Source organism: Penaeus vannamei, chromosome 35, assembly GCF_042767895.1.
Source record: "Penaeus vannamei isolate JL-2024 chromosome 35, ASM4276789v1, whole genome shotgun sequence".
NCBI classification, from domain to species: Eukaryota; Metazoa; Arthropoda; class Malacostraca; order Decapoda; family Penaeidae; genus Penaeus; species Penaeus vannamei.
The window spans coordinates 25,978,116-25,999,921 of record NC_091583.1 but is presented as its reverse complement, the minus strand read 5'-3'; the positions used below and the strand labels follow the sequence as shown (position 1 = coordinate 25,999,921).

At 44.0% G+C, this 21,806-nt stretch overlaps 1 protein-coding gene across 2 annotated transcripts in view; it reads right to left on the bottom strand.

The window, feature by feature from the left end:
• Positions 1–247: 247 nt before the first annotated feature.
• Cad89D (cadherin 89D) overlaps positions 248–21,806 on the bottom strand; it is a 23,215-nt gene continuing 1,656 nt past the window's right edge. The window contains exons 2-26 of one of the 2 annotated variants that reach the window (XM_070114289.1): positions 16,745–16,847; positions 15,954–16,156; positions 15,115–15,246; positions 14,522–14,743; positions 14,009–14,173; positions 12,638–13,621; positions 12,251–12,486; positions 11,765–11,928; positions 10,882–11,078; positions 10,512–10,601; positions 10,061–10,207; positions 9,445–9,555; positions 7,864–9,288; positions 7,449–7,646; positions 6,841–7,132; positions 6,430–6,605; positions 6,139–6,249; positions 5,762–5,875; positions 5,392–5,480; positions 5,023–5,106; positions 4,674–4,848; positions 4,254–4,345; positions 3,735–4,050; positions 3,149–3,435; positions 248–2,956 (exon numbers count right to left, since the gene is read on the bottom strand). In XM_070114289.1, coding sequence (XP_069970390.1) covers positions 2,728–2,956; positions 3,149–3,435; positions 3,735–4,050; positions 4,254–4,345; positions 4,674–4,848; positions 5,023–5,106; positions 5,392–5,480; positions 5,762–5,875; positions 6,139–6,249; positions 6,430–6,605; positions 6,841–7,132; positions 7,449–7,646; positions 7,864–9,288; positions 9,445–9,555; positions 10,061–10,207; positions 10,512–10,601; positions 10,882–11,078; positions 11,765–11,928; positions 12,251–12,486; positions 12,638–13,621; positions 14,009–14,173; positions 14,522–14,743; positions 15,115–15,246; positions 15,954–16,156; positions 16,745–16,847 — 6,342 coding nt within the window. In that variant the 3' untranslated portion in view covers positions 248–2,727. The remainder of the gene's footprint in view (positions 2,957–3,148; positions 3,436–3,734; positions 4,051–4,253; positions 4,346–4,673; positions 4,849–5,022; positions 5,107–5,391; positions 5,481–5,761; positions 5,876–6,138; positions 6,250–6,429; positions 6,606–6,840; positions 7,133–7,448; positions 7,647–7,863; positions 9,289–9,444; positions 9,556–10,060; positions 10,208–10,511; positions 10,602–10,881; positions 11,079–11,764; positions 11,929–12,250; positions 12,487–12,637; positions 13,622–14,008; positions 14,174–14,521; positions 14,744–15,114; positions 15,247–15,953; positions 16,157–16,744; positions 16,848–21,806) is intronic. The other variant, XM_070114290.1, reaches the window with a different exon arrangement.

Here is a 21,806-nt window from a genome sequence, read left to right as displayed (position 1 = left end):
TGTTGGTTAATTTAGTTATTTGTGAATATGGATACAGTGATGGTGAAAAGTGTTGCCATGTCACTATTAACAATATTGAGAACTTGGTACATTATAGTGATATAAATGCATGATAGGAAGACAAGCCAAAACAATAACTGCTTGAATTTCTTGCCATTAGTAAGCCTGTGTATTCTTCTATGGAATAATACAGGAAATAGTTTATGCTTGCAGGAATGAGGACATTTTCAAATGAAACTCAATCATATTCAAATATTTATATTAAAAGTATGTACAGGTACAAAATCGTTGTATGTGAGCTTACAAAACTATCCTTAGTACATGTTTAACAAGGGAAGGCTGACTGCCAAACTCCACAATATCCTCGTTGTTTTATTCTTTGTCTGAGATATACAAATACAGGCAATGTATAGAACATGTTATATTCCAATATACAAAAACTTCAAATGAAAATGAAAAAGAAAAAATGAAGGAAAGAGACAGAAAAAAAACAATATTAAATGGTAAATGTGATAAATGAAAAGGTATGTGAGAATGAGTTCACAAAGACAAGCTATTGACACATTTCGATTTATATCTTCATCAAAATTCCATGACATTCACATGAAGTTACAAATCAAAGCATGGCAACTATATATCTTTTTACTTATTCTCACTCCTTCCTATATGAAATATTAAATAGTGAGACTGATATACCAACACATTATTACTGCCAGCAAAATTTTCTACTGCACTACAATAATAGTGTTGAAGAAGAATATAAAGACTTTACAGAAGACTCATTGCTCTGCAGAATCTTATAAAAAATAATAGTAATATAATGAATATTCTTTGGTCACATTAGTTGTATGTGTTACTCCCTATGAAACATAATGAACATAGTACAATAATACTACAGTTTGACAGTAGTATTTATATACCACAAGTTCACCAACAAGAGTACCAAAAGATGATTCAAACAAAGCATTTGTTTTATACCATCAACTTGTGGAACTTAACATACATATATATATATATCTTCAGTTGCCTGTTTAAACATTTCTGAGCTCTAACTACAAAATACTGTACATTATAACAATGGTATATCCATCTTTTAAGGAGAGGCCTTGAGTACGCAGGCAAAACACAGCCATACATATTTATATATGTATAACACATACACACAATTCACTTAAGTGCATTAGAGCAAATTTTCACCTCTATAATTACGTATTCAAAAGGTGATCAAAAACATAATAATCCCAGCTGACCCATAACCCAAGATGCAAGCACTCAATCAAGCACAAACATTACATACACTGCCATGGAACACTATAGATCCAAGTATGCATGTTATTCATGTGTGATTCATCTATGCCTCTACATAGTTCATGGCACACTTGGCATTTTAAAATATCTATAAAGCATAATATTTACCATGATAACCTGTAATGTCCCAGTATGCAGTTAGACTAAACCACAGATTAGATTCTTAAGAAAATTATACAAATACTTTTACAAAAGACAACTCACTTGTATCAAAATAGTTTCTTACAAGAATATATTCGTAGCTAATTTGTGACCTACTGAGTTCTCTTTCATTTAATCAAGAAGACAGGAAATCATTCCAGAATATAAAGTATTATTTTTTGGGTCCACCTGAAAAAACCCTCATAGCATCAAACTGATAGCCTCATTTGTATCACCAAAGCTATTCCATATCTCCTCTCCATTGTATCAAACATACCTACTATCTACAATATACAAATATTTGGCCAAGTATTAAGGAAGAAAGCTTGAGTAAAACACCACCATCCAATTATAAATGAGAAAAATAAAGTATGGTTCAAATAAATTATGATCACCATCCCTAATTCTCAATAAGCTGTTATTTCAGAAAAAGAAAATAGCTTTCTTGGAACAGCTTTAAAAAATGTGAGAAAATCGATTTGTGTTGTGATGACATTACATCAGTGTTTGACTTGCAGTTGAATGGTGACAGTATCATTCTTGTTCATGACTATTATTCAGAAATTATAATATAGACTTTATTTGTGAACCAGATGTAAAAATGAGTTTTAAATAATAATATCAACTTATCTATATAGCTTCACATTCACTTTTAATGTTGTATAAACTTTGTTGACTACTGAATCATGAAATATTTTATCAAATGAACAATACTTCTAATTATATAAAGTAGTAATGTATTTACAAATACAGGGGGCTTTTAAAACATCATAAAATTCATAACGTTGTATCATAATGTTTGTGATATTAGGTAATCACTTTAAACAACTTTTTATGTGTCATAGCTAAACTGACAAGAAAATGTCTACAATCTATTGGATCTTCAGATGGTCTCACTGGGATGAAGATATTACAGTGGAAGTAAAAAATATATATATACATCAGAAAAACCTGTCACTGAATGGGTTTATAGTCATTAAGTGAACATTTTTCTTTACTTCAGTACTTTGTCCATTTTTTATTTACTGAAAACGGAAACGTCCAATTTCAATCTGAGCAATTTGCCTTATCATAATGTTCATCTACCACATATATACAGTATATATTAATAACACCAATTAATAAAAATCCATACTTTCATCTAGAAATTTGGTTTCAGAGATGTTTCAGAACTACGGCGAAAACAAAATCTCTCCAAAATCTAAACATCACCCAATCACAAAACATTTTCCATGCTGCTAAAAAGACCTCCACCACAGACCCCAGCCTTGGAGATTATCAGAGCTCCGTAACATCACTCGGGTGGAGATCAGAGCGTCCGTTCCTCCCCCCCGCGTGATCTGAGCCCCTCTCCCTCTTGAGGTGCGTGCGGGGGATGGTGTGGGTGTGGGCGGCGGTCCGGCAGTGCGAGGGGCGTTCCAGGCTGTCGGGGGAGTGGGCTCTGCCGGGGTTCTCGAGCGTGCAGTCGACGGTCGGTAATGTTCGTGGGTTGTTTGGGTTTCTCTGTCTGTTAGGTGCAAGGAAAGCTTATTGATTAAATGTATACTGAATGATATCTATAGTTTTAGAGGCCATGGGAGTATACAATAGAGGTGAAAGGAATCTTTGATATTTCACAAATGATGGACATATGAGGAAATAATCCGTTTTCGCCACCTCATGCACATTGTCCCAGAAAAAGGGCAAAGACTAACATTACCTGTCCTCCATGCAGCACGGTTGAGGCCTGGGGATGGTGACCAAGGGAGGCGCGTGGTCCCTCTCATCAAAGTCCGAACTCGAGGGCTCTTCCCCCAGCGCTCTTCGACCTGCCCTCGAGGAGCTCCTGCTCTTGTGGCTCGGCCCGCTGCCTCTGCCGTCTGCTCCTTGCTGGGTGCCTCGGCGGCGCTTCCGTGAGGGGGCGTGGCGGAGACACACTGGGCCGCTACCTTCGTCCTCGTCGGTGTGGGATGACACTCTCTCGCCGCTGCTACAAGGGTGCAAGAGCTGGAAAACACGGTTGGACAATTATACTATTGTTCATGTCCAATATTTACTCCTTAGGCCAATATTTGCAATTCTATTCAGAACCATGCCATACTATATAGCTTAAATGTATCTAATTATCACATATCACAACAATTTAGTACAACACCCTCTTTCATTTCTCTATTCCTACATAATTAATCAACTAATATTTAAAATCATTGCAGTGACCAACAACAGACATTCGCAGGAAATAAATCAAGATAAAAGAACAACAAAAATGTCAAACTGAATACTAAACCCACTCCACCTGCCCTCACCTCTCGATCTGCCTGGAAGCTGTGGGCGCAAGAGCGACGTCTGGGCGGCGGGCGTGGGTAGTGGTTGGGGTCCTGAGGGAAGTGGGTAGTGACGGCAGGGTCAACCGGGTAGCTAGCCGGGTCAGGCGGATAGTGAACGAGGTCATGAGGATAGTGTGGATGGTCGTGGGGTAACTCTTGGGCCTCTGTGGATTCCGAGCTGCTGTGGTCGCTCATGTGGGTGTAAGGGGCGGCGAAGGGGCCGGGGTAGGCCAGGGGCATCACAGGTATCCCTGCCGCGGTCATCATGGGCGGCATCGGCATGGGCTTGCGGCGGCTGGAGGAAAGGAATTACGATTTGAAGTGTACGGTTTAGAAGGATGTTTGTAAGATGCGTAGTGTATGTGTCCGAATTTAGTGTAGACCTACTTAGGCTAAGATTTTAACTAAACATGTGGGAAAGAATATATTATTTCCAGTACGTCAGCAAACATAAACAACGTCCCATTCGATACGGGGTTGCAAATATCTTTTATTTACCTCTTTCTTTGCTTGTAACAGAGACACACAATAGTCGTGACTGTCACCAGGAACACCACCACGGCGCCAATCAATATCGCCAATTCCGCAGTCTAAAAAGAAAAAAAAACATACAATATTCCTCAAATGCTGAACCTCGAAACGAGACATATTGTAAAACATGACATTATAATTCTATTTCCCGTTCATATACAAAAAGAAATTCACATTTTAAGATCTCAGTCGATAATTTAAGAATTAAAAAAGACTAGAAACTACAATCACAAAGTATATACGTATATACGCTAAACAATAACAATGAATATATATATACTCTAAAAAACTACAATGTATATGTATATACACTAATCATTCACAATACATATATGTACATACACTTATCAATCACAATGTATATATGCAAAATCCTGATCTCCTCACCTGTAACACATGTCCCTGGCGAGAGGGAAGAGGCACCCTCATGCCCCTGAAGTGGACGCCACCGGGAAGGAGGGACTTCAGCTCACTCTTCCTCCCCCTTAGGGCTTGGCGGAGGTGGCTGGCGTCGACCACGGACTGGGTGGTCGGGTCAACGGCATAAACGTACATGTCTGTCCTGTGGGGGAGAGGTTATTTATATGAATATGTTTTGTTTCGTACAAGCAAGAACAGATACAGACACAGATAACAACACAAACACATGGACATATCTCACTCTCATTCATTCATTCATTCCCTCTCTCTCTCTCTCTCTCTCTCTACTATCAAATAACCAAAACACTATACTAACGCCGTAGTGAGGGCCGCGTCACCGTCCACATGGGGCGCTATTCTCTGCACGCGAACATCCAACCCAGACACGTTGGTTAACATCCTGTGGAGATCGAGTGTTCATAATAAATATTGGTCAAGAAAGAAAGAAAGAAAGAAAGAAAAGGAAACATTGAAAAGGGTACAAACAAATTCTTAACCCTGCAATTTTGTCGCCCAAGTCACGGGAGTTTTAGATTGTACTCAGTTCTGAATTCTAGGAAGTCTTAAAAATGTTGTGATGTAAGTCTAAGAATGTTGTGATTGCAATCTTTGATAATTTTGTAATTTAAGTACCAAAAATATCGTGATCTCAGCACCACGATGGCGGAGTGGACAGGACACTTACCCTTGGATGTGGTAGAGATGGGGTTCAACTTCTCGGGGTTTAGCTGCCACCTCCAACACCAGGTGACCTCCTGCGCCCAAAACGTGCACCTGGATGTAAAAAGATGGAAGAAAGGTTGTAATATTTGGAGGAATATTATGTAACAAATATGGCTGTAATGTCCGACTGATTAAGTATAAAGAGTACCAAAATATGGATTCTTTTTGGGATGTCTAAGTATGCATCGATTCCTGTCACTTTAATAGTAAACTCGACTGAACAATTCTAAATTAATCTAAGGAATGGCCTGAACAGTAACAACAACAAAATCAAATGGACATAGAAATAGCCCGCATCGCCTGAACAAAACCCCAGATCGAAATCCACTCACGAAAACGTTTGCGATGGCCGAGCGGGCAGAAGGAGCTCCGCCCTGATCGCTCACACGGACGTCGAAGCCAAACATCTTGCCCGATTCGTCCTCTAAGGCACCAATTACTACCACCTGCAATTAGATTTAAGATAAGTAGGGGATTATATGCGATATTACCTTCCTTTATGGTATACTATATCGTTTGGAATAATGGGATAGATAGGTGTAAGTGAGTACTTCATCAATTTTAATATGAGTGCATTATATCCCTGGAATACGTATGCACCAATAAAAAACACAATAAACCCTCCATTTCATCATAAAAAAACACTATATCGTTTGGCATAGACAAAATCAAATCCAAAATAGCACGCAATCACTCGTCTGTAACTGACCTGGCCTGACACGGGGTCGACGGCGAACCTGGCGCTGGCGTCTTGTGCCCCTTCGCCGGGTAGGATCTCGTAGCGCAATTCTCCGTTGATGCCCTGGTCTGGGTCGCTAGCCTGTGGGAATCGCATTGGTTTGAGGGAGTCGTGGTAATGTGGGATAATGAGCTATTTCAGGTCTTAAAGAATATATCGTTTTTCGTTTGAGAATAGGCGTTATTTTAATACAATAGGCACCGGTGACCGCATAGAATCACATATAGATAACGACGGGACACACACACACATATCAATTACCATGATCCTAGTGACGAAATGGCCGTACGCAGCCGTGGCAGGGACAGCCGCCACGACGGGCCGCCCCTGGGGAAGGATGCTGGGGCTGTTGTCGTTCTGGTCCTCCACCTCCACCGCTACCCACACCTCGTCCATTCCTAGGTCCAGGTCGCGCCCACCGCCCACCAATAGGCTCGCTGGGGAGAGAAGGGAAAGGGTGTTAAAATGTGACAATAATTTTGTCTGTCTGATTCTCTATCTGTTTAACTGGCTGTCTTCCAAAATGTATATGTGAGCGCGAATGTGAGTGTGAGAGTTAGTGAGTGAGTGGGTGGGTGGGTGAGTGAGTATGTTCAAGTATTTCCTTCTCTATTGGAATACTACACCAGGAGTATCACCATCCAACACCAGGCACCTCTTCCATGCACTCACCCTGTGCAAGCAAAGGCTGTGGCCCGACGGTAGGCTCCCCCAAGGGCGGCGCCGTCCTCTGCCTCCTCACGGGCCTCCTGTAAGTCCCCAAGGAGACCACCTCGGCAGGGACGCTTATCTCACCTTCGTCGTCGTGAGGGAGTGTCTCCAAGGCAACGACGACGGGGACTTCGGTGTCAGCTGTAGCGGGGGAAGTCAGATCATCTGTCGTTTCGTCGAAGCGTCTCGTGTTTTGTGACTGCTCGTTCAGGTACTCCAGGGCGCGGCCTCGTTCCGGCTGGGTTGCTCGTACCTTTGTGTGGAGGATTAGTTTTCTTTAATAAACGCGAACAATGATATACGTTTACGGAGAGACTGGCTGCAGGAATATATATATATATAAATAGGAACTGTTGTACATGGCATAAGAGTATCAACGCATGGAATAAATCTCACGTAAATGTAATTTGTGTCGGCCAATACTATAAATAATTACGTCAAACTTCATTCACCCCAAAATTTCGAGAAGCAGCGTGAACACTGATGGCTACACTGTAAATTCAACTTGTACTGCAACATACACAATAAAAGATAAAAACACCAGGGTAGGAAATAACGGGCCTCCTTACCTTGAACCTAAATCTACTCCTGGTCTCCCGATCGAGGCTGGCGATGAGGTACACTTCGCCCGAGTACGAGTCGACCGCCACAGTGCCCGACATACCCGGGTCGACCAGCTGGTAGTGCAGCTGCTGCCCGGAGAACGCCTCGCTCACGTTCAGATCCAGAAGCCGCAGAGGGGTGTCGTTGTTCTCCATCACGCGAACCTGGTGGAAAGAGGGTCGAGTTGATAAAGTTCTATGAAGTGTTTAGTAGTAAAATGGGTTTACTATAATCAAGTGGTTGATACAAACGCTGTCTTAACTAAATATAATGATTAAGGTCATATCTACCTCTCGACGGTCTGAATGATGTAAGCACCTCTACTCGCTGTGGCCACACAGACTTTGTAAACAAAAAGAGAGAAAGAAATGACTGCCTCACCTCGTACTCCTCCCGGTCGAAGAGTCTTGTGGTGAGCTCCTCCTCCTCGTCGACGACCGTGACGACCAGCAGGGCGGAGGCGGAGAGCGGCGGGGTGCCCAGGTCCTGCGCCACCACCGTCAGGTTGTGGGTCGGGGCGCGCTCGTAGTCCAGCGCGCCCACGGTGTACACGCTGCCGTTGTTCGAGTCGATGGAGAACTTGTCCTCGCCGCCCTCCAGCTTGTACAGGATAAGGCCGTTCCCCGAAGTGCCGGAGTCGGAGTCGTTCGCGAACACCCTGGCCACGACGGTGCCGCGAGGGGCGTGCTCCGAGAGGGCGGCCGTGTACACCGGCGTGAAGGTGGCATTGCTTGAGTCCAGCTGGCCGTCGTTGCTGGCCTCCCCGGAGTAAATCGCGTCCTTGTAGTCGTAGAAGACCGGCCGGTGGTCGTTGACGTCCATGATTTCGATGTGAACGAGGACGGACGAGGACAGCTGCGGCGTGCCCATGTCCGTGGCCACGACGGAAAACTCATACACCTCGCGCTCCTCGCGGTCAACGGTGCCCGTGGCCAGGATGGTGCCCGAGGTCTCCACGATCCTGAAGGGGAACACCTGATCCTCGCTCGAGTTTTTGTAGAAGATGATCTGGTAGTGTACTTTGGCGTTGTTACCGAAATCCTGGTCGAAAGCCACCACCTTGCCCACCTCCCCCACCAGGTACTCGCCCTCCACCACCTCGAAGTTGTAGACGGGGCGCTCGAACCGCGGCGTGTGGTCGTTCACGTCGAACACCGCGACGGAGACGGTCGTGTGCGACGCCAGGCCGCCGCCGTCCGTCGCTGAAATATTCAGGAGGTAGAAGTGGTCGGGCTCCAGGGGTCCCGCCACCACGACCACGCCAGTCTTGCTCTCGATGGAAAAGGTCGACGCCTCCTCCAGAATGGGCGTCGTGTTCGCCCCGCCGGCGAAGCTGAAGGAGGTCTGCGCGTCGATCTTGTAGCGGACGTCGGCGTACAGCTTCTCGTCGTCGTCTGTGGCCGTAACCTCCGTCACGCGGCTCCCGATGGGCAGCGACTCGGGGATCTTGACGAGGGAGCGCTCGAGGTCCGCCAGGTACTCGAGGTTGGACGTGTCGGGGAGCTTCCTCGAGGAGTTCTCGTCCAGGTCGTCCTCCCGCGCCGAGAAGAGCGGCTCGCGCTGCACAAATCGCGGCGGGTTGTCGTTCACGTCCTCGATGTTGATGGTGAGGTTGGCCGTCGACGTGAGGTTGCCGTCGTCGCGCGCCTCCACGCGCAGCACGTACGAGTCGACCCTCTCGCGGTCCAGGTCGTCGCCGACGAAGGTCACCTGGCCGCTCGAGGAGTCGATGTCGAACAGGTGAGCCGCGTCGCCGAACAGCTGGAGGAAGTAGGTGGCGCCGGGGTACTGATCCTTGTCGCTCACCTGCGGGAGGGGCGCGCTACAATCATACACGGTAAAATTTTCCCTTGGGCCATAGAGTTTCCAATCACAAACATTCATTTCTGGTTAGCATACATCCTACCGTAAATAACACCAAAAATAAATCCAATAGAGTTATACTAATCACTCCAAACTCACCTGTATCGCAGGAAGAACTCTTATGGTAGTGCCCGGCAAAGCGTTTTCCCTGATGGTGCCCTCGTACGCCACCGCATTCAGCTGGGGCGGGTTGTCGTTCAGATCCTCAACCTGGAAGTCAGGAAACCGTAAATAAATAGAAAAAACTAAAAACAATATTCACTTATCTTTCATTTCATCTGAAATCATATCGAAAACAGACATATATTTAGCTTCCACCATTATTTTCCATAAAGATCCTTAATAAACTCCATTGTCTCCCCGTTTTTTCTCCGGAGATATATCACACACAAAAAAGAACAAGAAAATCGGATAATAAAAAAAGAAGAATAACAAGATAACAAATAACACTGAGGGTAGATCGTAATAAAAAATAAGGAAAAGACCCAAATCTATCTCAAGATTTTAGTTTTAATCCCATTTGTTACAATGGATATTCTCTGCTGTGACATACTGTCTGTTTCATTTTGCCCAAATCTCCCCCTGTGTGCAAGGAGTGGCCGGGGTTACCACTCACTGGCCGGGCGTGGGATTGAACGTAGGTCCGCAAGATTGCTAGACCAGCATCTTACCGCTGCGCCAGCACAGCACACAAGCGTAAACCAATAACCCTCACCTGCACGTTTACATAATAGATATCCGAGGTTCTCCCGCTGACGATGACCAGCGTGTGGTTGGGGGAAGCCTCGTAGTCCAAGGGCGCGACGGTGTACAGGGAGGCGTCCAGGCCGAGGGCGAAGTACTTCCTGGCTTCTGGACTCACCTGAAGATAAAAGATAAAATGCGTCGATGTTGGGAAGTAGGTTCGAGAGCGGAGGATGGGAGGGTGAATATTCTTCGGGTGTGCTTGTATTTTTCTTTTTTTTAATTTCCAGAAAAAAAATCATTCATACTACTGTCTCTGTTTCCCTCTCTCTCTCTCTCCCTCACCCTCATTCTTCCTCTCCTTCTCCCTCTCCCTCTCACCCTCAACCACTCCCTCACCCTCACCCTCCCCCTCCCTCTATCTATCTACACCCATCTCCGCCTATAGATCATTTCAGGGAAAAAAAAAAAATCAAACTCACCAACTCGAACTGCGGGTCCGAGGCGATCCTAGCCCCGACGTCCCTCAGGGCGGTCACCAAGTCGCCCACGAGTCCTCCTGCCACGTTCTCCTGCAATGAGAGTTTTGGATGGAGGAAAGGTCTACGTTTTATGTTAATTTATGTATTTTCCTATCCTTTCCTTCGATATTTTACACTTCCCCCCCCCCAAAAAAAAAACTAAATCAAAACAAAAAACTAACGCAAAAACGTAAACAAAAGGTTAATATATAAACAAAATCAAAACAAAAGAACTAAGAAAAAAAAACTAACATACAAACAACCCCCCCCCAAAAAAAAAAAAATAAATAAAAACAAAAACAAAACACAACCCCCGTCCCAAGCCCCTCACCTGCACGGAGAAGTTGACGACAGTGCTGCGCCTGGTGGAGGGTCTCCTGTTGGGGGCGACGTGGATGGTGACGTTGGTGACGAGGGAGGTCCGCCCGTCCGTCACCACCGCCTCAAACTCGTAGTTGGTCCTCGAGAACTGCTGGACGGGAGCCACGACCGAGACGATGCCTGAGCTCTCCTCGATGGCGAAGGGAACTGAGGGGAGGAGGAGGAGAGGTGTTAGGGAGGTGGAGGTGGAGATAGAGGAGGTGAGTTAAGGAGGAAGTAGAGGAGGAGGAGGAGGAGGAGGAGGAGGAGGTGGTGGTGAGTTAAGGAGGAAGCAGAGAAGGAGGAGGAAGAGGATGGGAGTTGATGATGATGATGAGGAGGAAGAGGAGAAGAAAAGTAATGGAGGAGGAGGGGAGTTAAGGAGGAAGAGAAGGAAGAGGAGGAGGAGGAGGAGGGAAGTAAAGGAGGAAGAGGAGGAGGAGTAGGAGGAAGAAGAGAAGGAGGAAGGAAATTAAGAAGGGGGAAGAAGGGAGTCAAGGAGGAAGAAGAGGGGAGTTCGAATCCATCGAGGACGACTCAGAAACTGTTGTCTCACTTTCTTCAGTAAGTGCATTGTGGGTTTTCTACCATAATATCAACATGGTATAGCGTTTTTTTCCATTCTTCATAGGTAGCATTATTTCCTATCTTGGGATATCCATGGATATTTACGGATCACAGAAGACAATAGAAATATCACCTCCTTTTTGAACACTTGCAAAAAACATAAAACACAAAACAAAGGAGACAGCAGGAAAAAAATCACTATCTTACAATCAAACACCTATAAAAATAAAACAAAGGACACAGAAAAAACACCCCAATCCTGCAAAATCACCTGCCATTAACCTCACCTCCATCTTGGTAGGAATGGAACATATCAAACATGAGTTCCGAGCCCTCCATGTCCACGACGCGAACTTGGCCCACACTGGTGCCCACGGTGGCGTCACTCCCCACCCACAGCTCGTAGGGGGCGCCAACGAACCTCGGCTCCCACATCTGGGTTGCCTGGACGCTGGACAGAAGAAGGAGAAGGAAGAGGAGGAGAAATTGTAGTAAATTAATGCTAAGACAGTCATGGAGTAATGGGTTTAGTTACGTGCGTGTATCTTTAATGTAATTGCCATTGGATTTATATATTGCTAATTGGATACTTCAGATATAAAAACACTCTGAAAACGAAATATAACCAAATATCAATAAGGCAATTATATGAAAACGCTCCCAGGTCAAACGAGAACCTACATATCAATAATACCATAATACGAAAACACTACGAACAAAACATAAACCAATATGCTAATAAACCCCGTAACATCCGACGTCGAGGCACTTACTAAACAGTAACGACAGCGAGAGAGGTCCTCGTCTCCGAAGGGTTGGACGGCCGATCAGACGCCTCCACGAAGAGCGTGACCTCGCCAGGTAGCATCTTGGTGACCAGGCGGATGGTGCCCTTGTCCTCGTCGATGGAGAAGGCCTTGGTGCGGTCGCGTCTCGTGCTGTTGCCTGGGGACTGGATGGAGTAGGTGACGCGGCCGTTTCCGCCTTCGTCGCGGTCCTCGGCTTGTACCTGTTTTGTGGGGGAGAAGGGGGGGTTGTGATCAGTTATGGTGTGATTGAGGGGTTTTAATTGTTTTTTTCTGAATACTCAATGCGAATTATATAATACATTATCTAATATATCTCCCAACAATATAATTATTTGTGCATCTCTCCCTTACCGAACCTACGACGGTGCCCTCTCGTGCCTCTTCACTTATGGTAAACTGGTACTGGTTACTCGGGAGGAACTCTGGGTTGTTGTCATTAGCATCGAGGAGTTTCAGCTCAATCTTGGCACAGGATTCCGAGTCGGAATTGAAGTCAGGAGTGTCAGGCGAGTCTCTGGCTTCGGGTCCTGATCGTGCGGAGCGAGAACTTCGTCGTCTCGAGGAGCTCCTTCGGTTCTCCTCGATTCTTCTCCTCAGGCGTCTGGGAGAGAGGAGGCGTCGTTTCGAGAGGTTGCTCTTCACGCGCTGTAGCCTAGATCTTGGTCCTGGCGTCGTCGTCGTTGTTGTCGTTGCTGTTGTCGTTGTCGTCTCGGGTGTTGTTGTTACGTCAAAATCGTCTTCATTGTCTTCTGAAGGTCCTCTGTTCCTTTTGGCATCTGCTAACACTCGTGATTCCCTTCTAGATAGCTCCCTCGAGTTTCTTTCGCCTGCTGCCTTTCCCTTCCCTTGGGCGTCGGCCCTTCTTTGACGCGAGACGACGGCCGACGGCACCCGGGACTCTGCCGAAGGACTGTTCCTGATTCGTTCCCCAGCTCGCGTAGACGGTGTGGGTCGCGTCCTCCGCCTCAGAAGCGGAACCGTGACTCGCGTCGGTGACTCTCGCGACCTCTCCTGGGACGTCGTGGAAGGTTCTTCCGTCACGGGGGCTCCGGGGATCCTTTCCTCCTCCTCCTCCTTGCCGTCAACCGGGCCTCCTCTCGGACTGTCGTCGGCGCCTCCAGAAGTCCTGTTGCGGAAGAGGGACGTCTGCCTGACGCCCGGCGGTGCCTGGACGACGGGCGCGATCTGGTTGGCACACACGTACAGGGTGATGACGGGGGACTCCTCACGGTCTAGGATGTTGTGGTTGTCCACCGTCAACCAGCCTGACAGAGGGTTGACGGTTAAGGCTCCTTGTCCGCCCACCACGTGGTAGTTGAAGGCGCCGTTTACCCCCTGGAAAAGTCGTAAATGTTTTGCTTTTACTCGAAAGCTTGGAAGAATATAAAATCACAATAAATTTCCACACCAGATTCGTTACGACTGAATTATCTCTTTAGATTTTAAAATGCAAATACCTTCAAGAATCGAGAGCGAGAGAGAGATAGCGAAGGAGAAAGAAAAAGAAAGAAAGAAAGAAAAGAGAGAAAGAGAGAGAGAAAGAGAAAGAAAGAGAGAGAGAGAGAGAGAGAGAGAGAGAGAGAGAGAGAGAGAGAGAGAGAGAGAGAGAGAGAGAGAGAGAGAGAGAGAGAGAGAGAGAGAGAGAGAAAGTGAAGGTGAAAGTGAAAGATAAAGACAAAGGGAGAAAGAGAAAAACACAAATTTCAAAGTCCGGCCCCTCACCTCGTCCCGATCCGTGGCCGACACCTGGACGACGCTGAATCCCGACGGCAAATTCTCCACGATGGAAATGGCGTAGACGCTGTGGCTGAACTCGGGCAGGTTGTCGTTGACGTCCTCCACGAAGACCTCGATCACGCTGGAGCCGACGCGACGGGGGTTGTCCTCCTGGTGGGTTGGACGGTGGGTTAAATGGTGGGTTTGGGTGGGTTAAATGGTGGGTTTGGGTGGGTTAAATGGTGGGTAGGTGGGTTTAGGTGGTTGGTTGGTTGGGGGGGAGAGAAAATGAAAGAGTGAATATGACACTGACATTTCAAGTTAGTGCAAGTAATTACGTGAAAAACAAAAAACAAAAACAAAACTGATATTAATAATGAAAAACAACAAAAGATAGCTAAACAATAAACAAACTGCCCAAAAAATCTAAACTCCACATCATCAAACGCCACTAAAAATGAGATCAACCTTCAAACCTAAAACCCTCTCAACTTAAGAACCTCACCCTCCAGGCCCTACCTGCTCCGCTCGAACGTGGAGGACGAGCGTACTGTCGGCCAGCGCTTCCCGGTCGAGGTGCTTCGTGAGGAACAGCTGGGCACTGAGGGGGTCGAGGGTGAAGTACTCCGAGGCCGGGGAACGGACGAGCGTATAGCGGAGGCTAGCGTTCTGCCCCACGTCGCCGTCGAGAGCTAGGAGGGGGCCGGGGGTCAAGGTCACCTCCTCTCGGATGGGGACGCCCTGGGGGTCAAAAGGGAGAGTGGGGGTTAGAAATGGGGGACCTTTTATTATCATACATATTTATCTATTTACTTATTTTTTTAATTTTCATCATTATTTTTTTGTAGGGGGAATATCTGATATCTTGACTTATATATCCATACTACAGAGTAAAATGTACCGTGAAACACACACACACACATATATATATCATATTCATTTATCCATCTATTTATCTAAATGACAAAACCAAACATATTGTATGCAATAAACTCTGCATAGCATTTCCATCTCTTCTCATCACCACTCTTCCATCCCCATTTTTTCAACTACCATCACTACACTTAGTATGTAAACTCATCTACATCTACAGCAAGCGCCGCCCTTCTCACCGTGTCGTGTCCCGGATGCTCGGACACCTTGGCGAAGTAGCGCTCGTGGCTGAACACCGGAGGCAGGTCGTCGGCGTCCACCACCACCACCGTCACCGTGGTCGTCGAGCTCAGGGACGGGGTGCCCATGTCCTGGAGGGAGGGAGGAAATGTTAGGTGGTGGCTTCTATTAGTATCTTTATTGATCTATTTTATATATTTTTTTAATTTTTTTAAATTATCATTATGATTTTTTTGGTCTTATGTTTTTTCCTGTTATCTTTATCTCACGTGACCCCTCAAAACCCCAATCTCCCCTCTCCCCTTCTCCCTCTCTTCCCTCATCGCTTCACCCAACCCCTTCCCCACCTCTTCCTCTCATCCTTTCCCCTCACCACCCCCTTCCAACCCTCGTTTTTCTCCCCGCCTTTTCCTCTTTGCGGCCTCCTATCACTCACCTTCGCTATTCCCTTTCCCCTCCCACGCCTCACCTCCTTATCTAGCCCTCTCCTCATTCCTTTCCCTTTCCACCCTCCTCCCACTCACCTTCTTCACCCCACCCACTCCTTTCCCTCCCCTTATCCCCTCACCACCCCATTCTCACTCACTCTCATCTCCCCTTACCCCTCTCCTCTTCTTCTTCTCTCCCTCTCCTACCCCTCCTCCACCCCACTCTTCCCCTCTCTTAACTCCCCTTCCCCACTCCTTTTCCTTCCCTCTTTTCCCTCTCCCACTCACCACCCTACTCCCCCTCCTCTTCCACCCACCCCTCTTCCCTCCTCTCCCACCCACCCCCCCTCCCTCCTCTCCTACCCACTCCCCTCCCCACCTCTCCCCCCAATCCTCCCCCTCCAACTCACCTTCGCCACCACCCCCAGCAGGAAGGTGTCAGGCCCGGCGTCGTAGTCCAGAGGCTTGGCCAGGGTGATGGTGCCCCTCTTCCGGTCCGCCATGGTGAAGTGTCCCTCGGGGTCGCCCTCGCGCAGTTCGAGGGTGACCTCCGAGTTGGCTGTGTTGGCCTTGTCGCCGTCGGCCACTCGGATCTCTGGGAGGATGGTTAGGCCTGGGGGAAAAGAGGGGGGATGAGGATAAGGAGGGGTAGAGTGATGATGGTGATTGTGGTGATATTGGATTTGATATCATGAGTATTAGGAGCAGCAGTACATTTGTAGGGATGATGATGATGTTAATAATAGGAGTAATAATAATAAAAATATTTATAAATGATAGGAGTAATTATAATAAAATATTAATAAATGATAGGAGTAATAATAATAAAATATTAATAAATGATAGGAGCAATAATAATAAAATATTAATAAATGATAGGAGTATTTATAATACAAATATTAATAAATGATGATATTAGTGATGATAATAATAATAATTATAATAATAATAATAACTTCAACAACGAAAATGATATAATCATATTACCATTACCTGATCATTAGTAGTGGCAGTCATACTACTACTACTACTATTACTACTATTACTAACAATAATAATATTTTTTTTCCCGATATATCTATTCAGCCTACTCCTTTCTCACCCTCACCCTCTCCCTCCCCCTCTCACCTCCCCTTTCTCCCTCTCCCTCTCCCTCTTCACCCTCTCACTCCCCCCCCCCTCCCACCTCCCCCAGACTCACCCACGGGCGTGAGTTCATCCACCGTGACCGTGATGTTCTTGATAGCGAAGACGGGGGCGTGGTCATTCACATCCTCCACGTACACGGTGACCTGCACGGAGACCTGCCACGAAGAAAAGGAATAAGGGGCATTAGATAAAGGGGGAGAGACAAGGGACGCTAAATAATGGGGAAGGGATAACGGGGAGAGACAAGGGACGCTAAATAATGGGGAAGGGATAAGGGGGAGAGACGAGGGACGCTAAATAATGGGGAAGGGATAAGGGGGAGAGACAAGGGACGCTAAATAATGGGGAAGGGAAAAGGGGGCATTAAATAAGAGGGGGGGGGTAAGGGACGTTAAATAAGAGGGATGAGATAAGGGGCATTAATTAAGGGTGTAGATATAAGGGACGATAATTAAGGGGGGAGGGATAAGGTTTATGATAAGGGGGATTAAATAAAAGAGAAGACATAAGTGTTATGATAGGGTTAAATGACGATAATAAGGGGGGTGAGATAAGGGACGTTAAATTGGGATAAAAAGAATAGGGTTATGATAAGAGATAAGGGGGATTAGATAAGGAGGGAGATAAAAGGGTTATGATAATAACAGGTTATGGTAAGGTATAAGAAGGTATCAAATTAGAGGGAAATGATAAGGGTTATGAGGGATAAGGGACATTAAATTAGTAGGAGAGATAACGGCTATGATAATAACAGGTTATGATGATAATGAGGCGAAGTCTGATGTTGGTGATGGCTATGAGGGCGAGAATGATCATAGGGCAGCCTTTCCCAACACCCGGGAAAGTTGTGTGTTACGAGGATGTGACAATATGAATGATGATTGTGGCAATGCTTATCATAATAGGTGAATCATGTTATTAACAATGTTTCTTGTCATACCTTATAAACAAGAAAATACATACATACATACATATATATATATATATACATATATATATATATATGTATATATATATATATATATATATATATATATATATATATATATATATACAGATAGATATGCACACACATATATTTATCTATATTCATTTTACACACAAACACACACACACGCCAAGTAGGAAGAATAGAAAGAAAAGAGAGAGGAGGGAGGAAAGCAAGGACAAACGAAGGAAAGAGAGCGAGAAGGAAGGGGAAAAAAGGAAAGGAAGAAAGGAGACAGAGGAAGGCCAGAGAAAAATCCTGAGATACTTTTAATTCCAAAGAAAAAAAGAGAATTTAATGGAGGTTGTTCGACTCAGTGAACTATGGCGACGGGTAACCAGGTGTGTCCCGTGTCTGTCCAGTGGTTTACGGGTACCTGGTATTGCCTGGTATGGTGGTTGTTCCCATTGTCTGATATCATATAATTAACGAACCTTATAATGCCCCTTTTATGGCAGAATTATTCTTAACACCATTAAAAAAGGAAATACATTCTTGTCCTTTTTATGATTCTAACCTACATTTTTTTTTTCCCTTAAAATTCATTCTCGCGCCTTTTAAGTAATCAGACCGCCTTCTCGTTAAACAGAATCGTATTTAAAGGCCCAAATAATGCATGACTTGTCTTGACACCTTAACGCACACGAAAAGCACAATGGAAGGCGGAATTTCAACCTAATTTTCTGATCCAAAGCGTGTGGCATCAACTGTTGCCAGAACAACGACGCAGAGACATTTTTGGCGGGTAAAAAATGCCGGGGGGCTGTGTTCTGGTAACTGTGAAGGGATATTTTTATCTTGTTTCTCTCTGTTTCCTTTTTTTCTTTTCTGTTTTGTTCCTCTTGTATTCGTTCGTTTTCTTTTCTTGTGTTGTCTTATTTGTTCTTCATACTCTCTAATGGTAAATCTATTTTCTTCTGTCTGTCTGTCTCCCTCTCCATAAGTATCTCTCTCTCTCTCTCTCTAATATGTATGTATATATATATATATATATATATATATATATATATATATATATATATATATATCCTCATATTTGTCCTAATAACGATGTCCATCCAAAAACCCTTAACCATCCTTTATACAGCATAACAAACCCGATTCAAATATTTATTCAAACCGCACGCCGCTCTGCTTTTGTTTAATAGATTTGAAAGCTTGTTGATAAGTGAATTTGGAGATGATGAAAAGAGGAGGGGAGAGGGGGGAGGGAAGCCACGCGGAAACGGAAGAAGGGAGGAAGGGAAGGCTGATGAACACGAGTGAAAGGAGTGCAGTAGAACAAGACGAAGAACACAGACGGAACAAACATGATGAATATGCTTGTTAAAAGAGGAAGTGATGCAAGTTATGGTTATGTGTTAATTCCGGGGCGAGAGGAACCAGATAAATAAATTGCTTAATCATAGGATATTATTTTTCATCAACAGTTCATATAACATATCTAAGGCATGTGATATGTTGGTCTGTTTAAGCGAATGATAACGGCAAAAATATCATGAATTAAAACCATTAATCCTACATCCTAATTTATCTATATTATCGCCAAATACAAAGATATCTAATTGACTTACTTGTCTGAGCGAATAATCACGAAAAAAATAGAAAATTCCCAGACAGGTTTCGGGTCAACGGACGTAAACAAGGAAACGACAAAGAAAACGAGTGTTCGCTTAACTGGCCAGCGGTAACTATGACATTCTGCGTACACATAATAGAATGCTGTTTATGCCTCTTGCCTTCGGTTTACGCAACGTCAACAGCGCCTGCTAATTACACAGCTTAATCACAGACACCGGGCGGTTGATTTAACTGTTGAGAGTTACTTCCTGTGAGTGTACTTCCGGTTTATATTACAGCTTTTGGGCGCGTTACTTGCGGGGCGTTGAAATCTCTCTCTCTCCTCTCTTTTCTTCTCTCTTCATCTCCATTCTCTCCTATCTCTTTCTCTCTCTCTCCTCTCGCTTTTTCTCTTCCGTTTTCTTCTTTCTCCATCTCTCCTCTTTCCCTCCCCTTCTCTCTATTCTCTCTCTCTCTTCTTTCTTTCTGTCTCTCTCCTTTAAAATTCATATATCGAAACGTAAATGTTTCCCTCTAGGTTTTATCCATATGTTAATTAATTTGATTATCATGCTGTCTCCTGTCTCACTCTCCTCTTCTTTCTTTCTCTCCCTCTCACTCTCCCCTTGTCTTCTCTATCGGTCTCTCTCTTTTAAAATTCATATATCGAAATATTAATGTTCATCTCTAGTTTTTATTCATATGATAATCTATATGTTTATCACGCTGTATCAGTAGGCTATGTGCTTAAGGAAACGCTGTTTGTACCATTTTGGTTTAGTTCATGTGCCTATTCGAGTGTATACTGTGTATGTAACCATGAATTACTTTCTTCAAATCAAATTTAATCTTTAAGTCAGTTCTGGAAAACTAATGCTTGACAAAAACTTAAACCCGATAACTTATGAAAGCATTTCTGAATCCAGAGAGAGAGAGAGAGAGAGAGAGAGAGAGAGAGAGAGAGAGAGAGAGAGAGAGAGAGAGAGAGAGAGAGAGAGAGAGAGAGAGAGAGAGAGAGAGAGAGAGAGAGTGAGAGAGTGAGAGAGTGAGACAAAGATCATAAGCCACGTCTATCTATCTATCTATCTATCTACCTATCTATCACAAACTTCACAACGAACGAAAATGTGCCGACGATCATCCACCCGAAAAGACAATGCCTACGTAAATGAAAAAAATAAAAATAAATGAAAAAAAAAATAAAAGAAAATAAAAGAAAAAAAAGAAAAAAGGAGGAAAACAATAAAATAGAAGAAAAGAAAAAGAAAATAAGAAAAGAGAAAGACAAGAAAATAAAAGACAAAAAGAGAAAAAAGAAGCAGGTGGTGGCCGTAACCTCTTTATAAGGACTGGAAGACAGACACTATACACACCATCATTCACTAATTCTAAAGCTATTGTGTCTAATGAGAGACTATCGTGTTACTCTTATTGTAATTCTCAGAGTAAAATCTGTTGACACTTTCTCTCTTTACGAAAAGAAAGTTGGACTTAAATTTTGTTTTCTATCTTTTGTTTTGTCTTTTTGTCATTTGTATTGGTATTTTGTTTCATTCCTTTTTATTATATTTCACTTTATTTTAGTGGTTTGTTTTAGTGAAGTTTGATTTTTTAATCTTTACTCTAAGTAATTAGTTTTATTCACTTTCATCGGCAATATCTTTTATTTTGTTTAATTTTGTTTATTATCTATTTTCTCTCATTCTAGAAGAAAATATGTATTTCATTTAATTTCACATGTCTATAAGCGATTTCTTTATCATTTAAATCTTTATCTTCCCATCAAATCTGTTTTCCTTTCACACCGTAACAACCAAATACACAAACAAACAAAAAACAAAGATACAAACAAAAAACAGACACAAACCAACAAAAAGCAAAGACAAACATAAACCAGACACAAACCAACAAAAAACAAAGACACAAACATAAAACAGACACAAACAAACAAAAAACAAAGACACAAACATAAACCAGACACAAACAAACAAAAAACAAAGACACAAACGCAACAAAACGAAAACACTTCAACACCTCAAATGAAACTGTTACTTTCAAAAAACGAAAATGAAATTCGTCTTTATTTCAAGCTTCGAAGAGTTCTTAATGAAAGTACTCGTGACAATCGCGGCGCGGGTGTCAGCCAGGCGTGACAAGGGAGTGACAGAAATTAGACACAACAAGCCTGGCAGCGTTGTCATGCCCAGCTGACTGTCTCCAATCGAGGGCGCAGGCGTGCCAACCGTGAGAGCATGGAAGTATCTGCGGTTGGTATGCCGGGCGGGTATGATATTTGAAATCGAAGAAATAATTTTTATATATCATATTTAATCTAGTTTTTTTTTTTTTTTTTTTTTTAGAGGGGGGGGGGTGTAATGTTATTCGCTCTCTCTCTATTTCTCTGTTTCTCTTTCTATGGATGGCTGAGCTTCGAATTATTGTTGCAAATGCCATTTTAGAGATTGAGTGGCTTTTTCTAAATAAAAAAAAATGAAACCTTGCGTATAGCTATGCGGTTAATCATTATCAGTACAAAAAAAATATCGTAATTACAATAGAAACCATT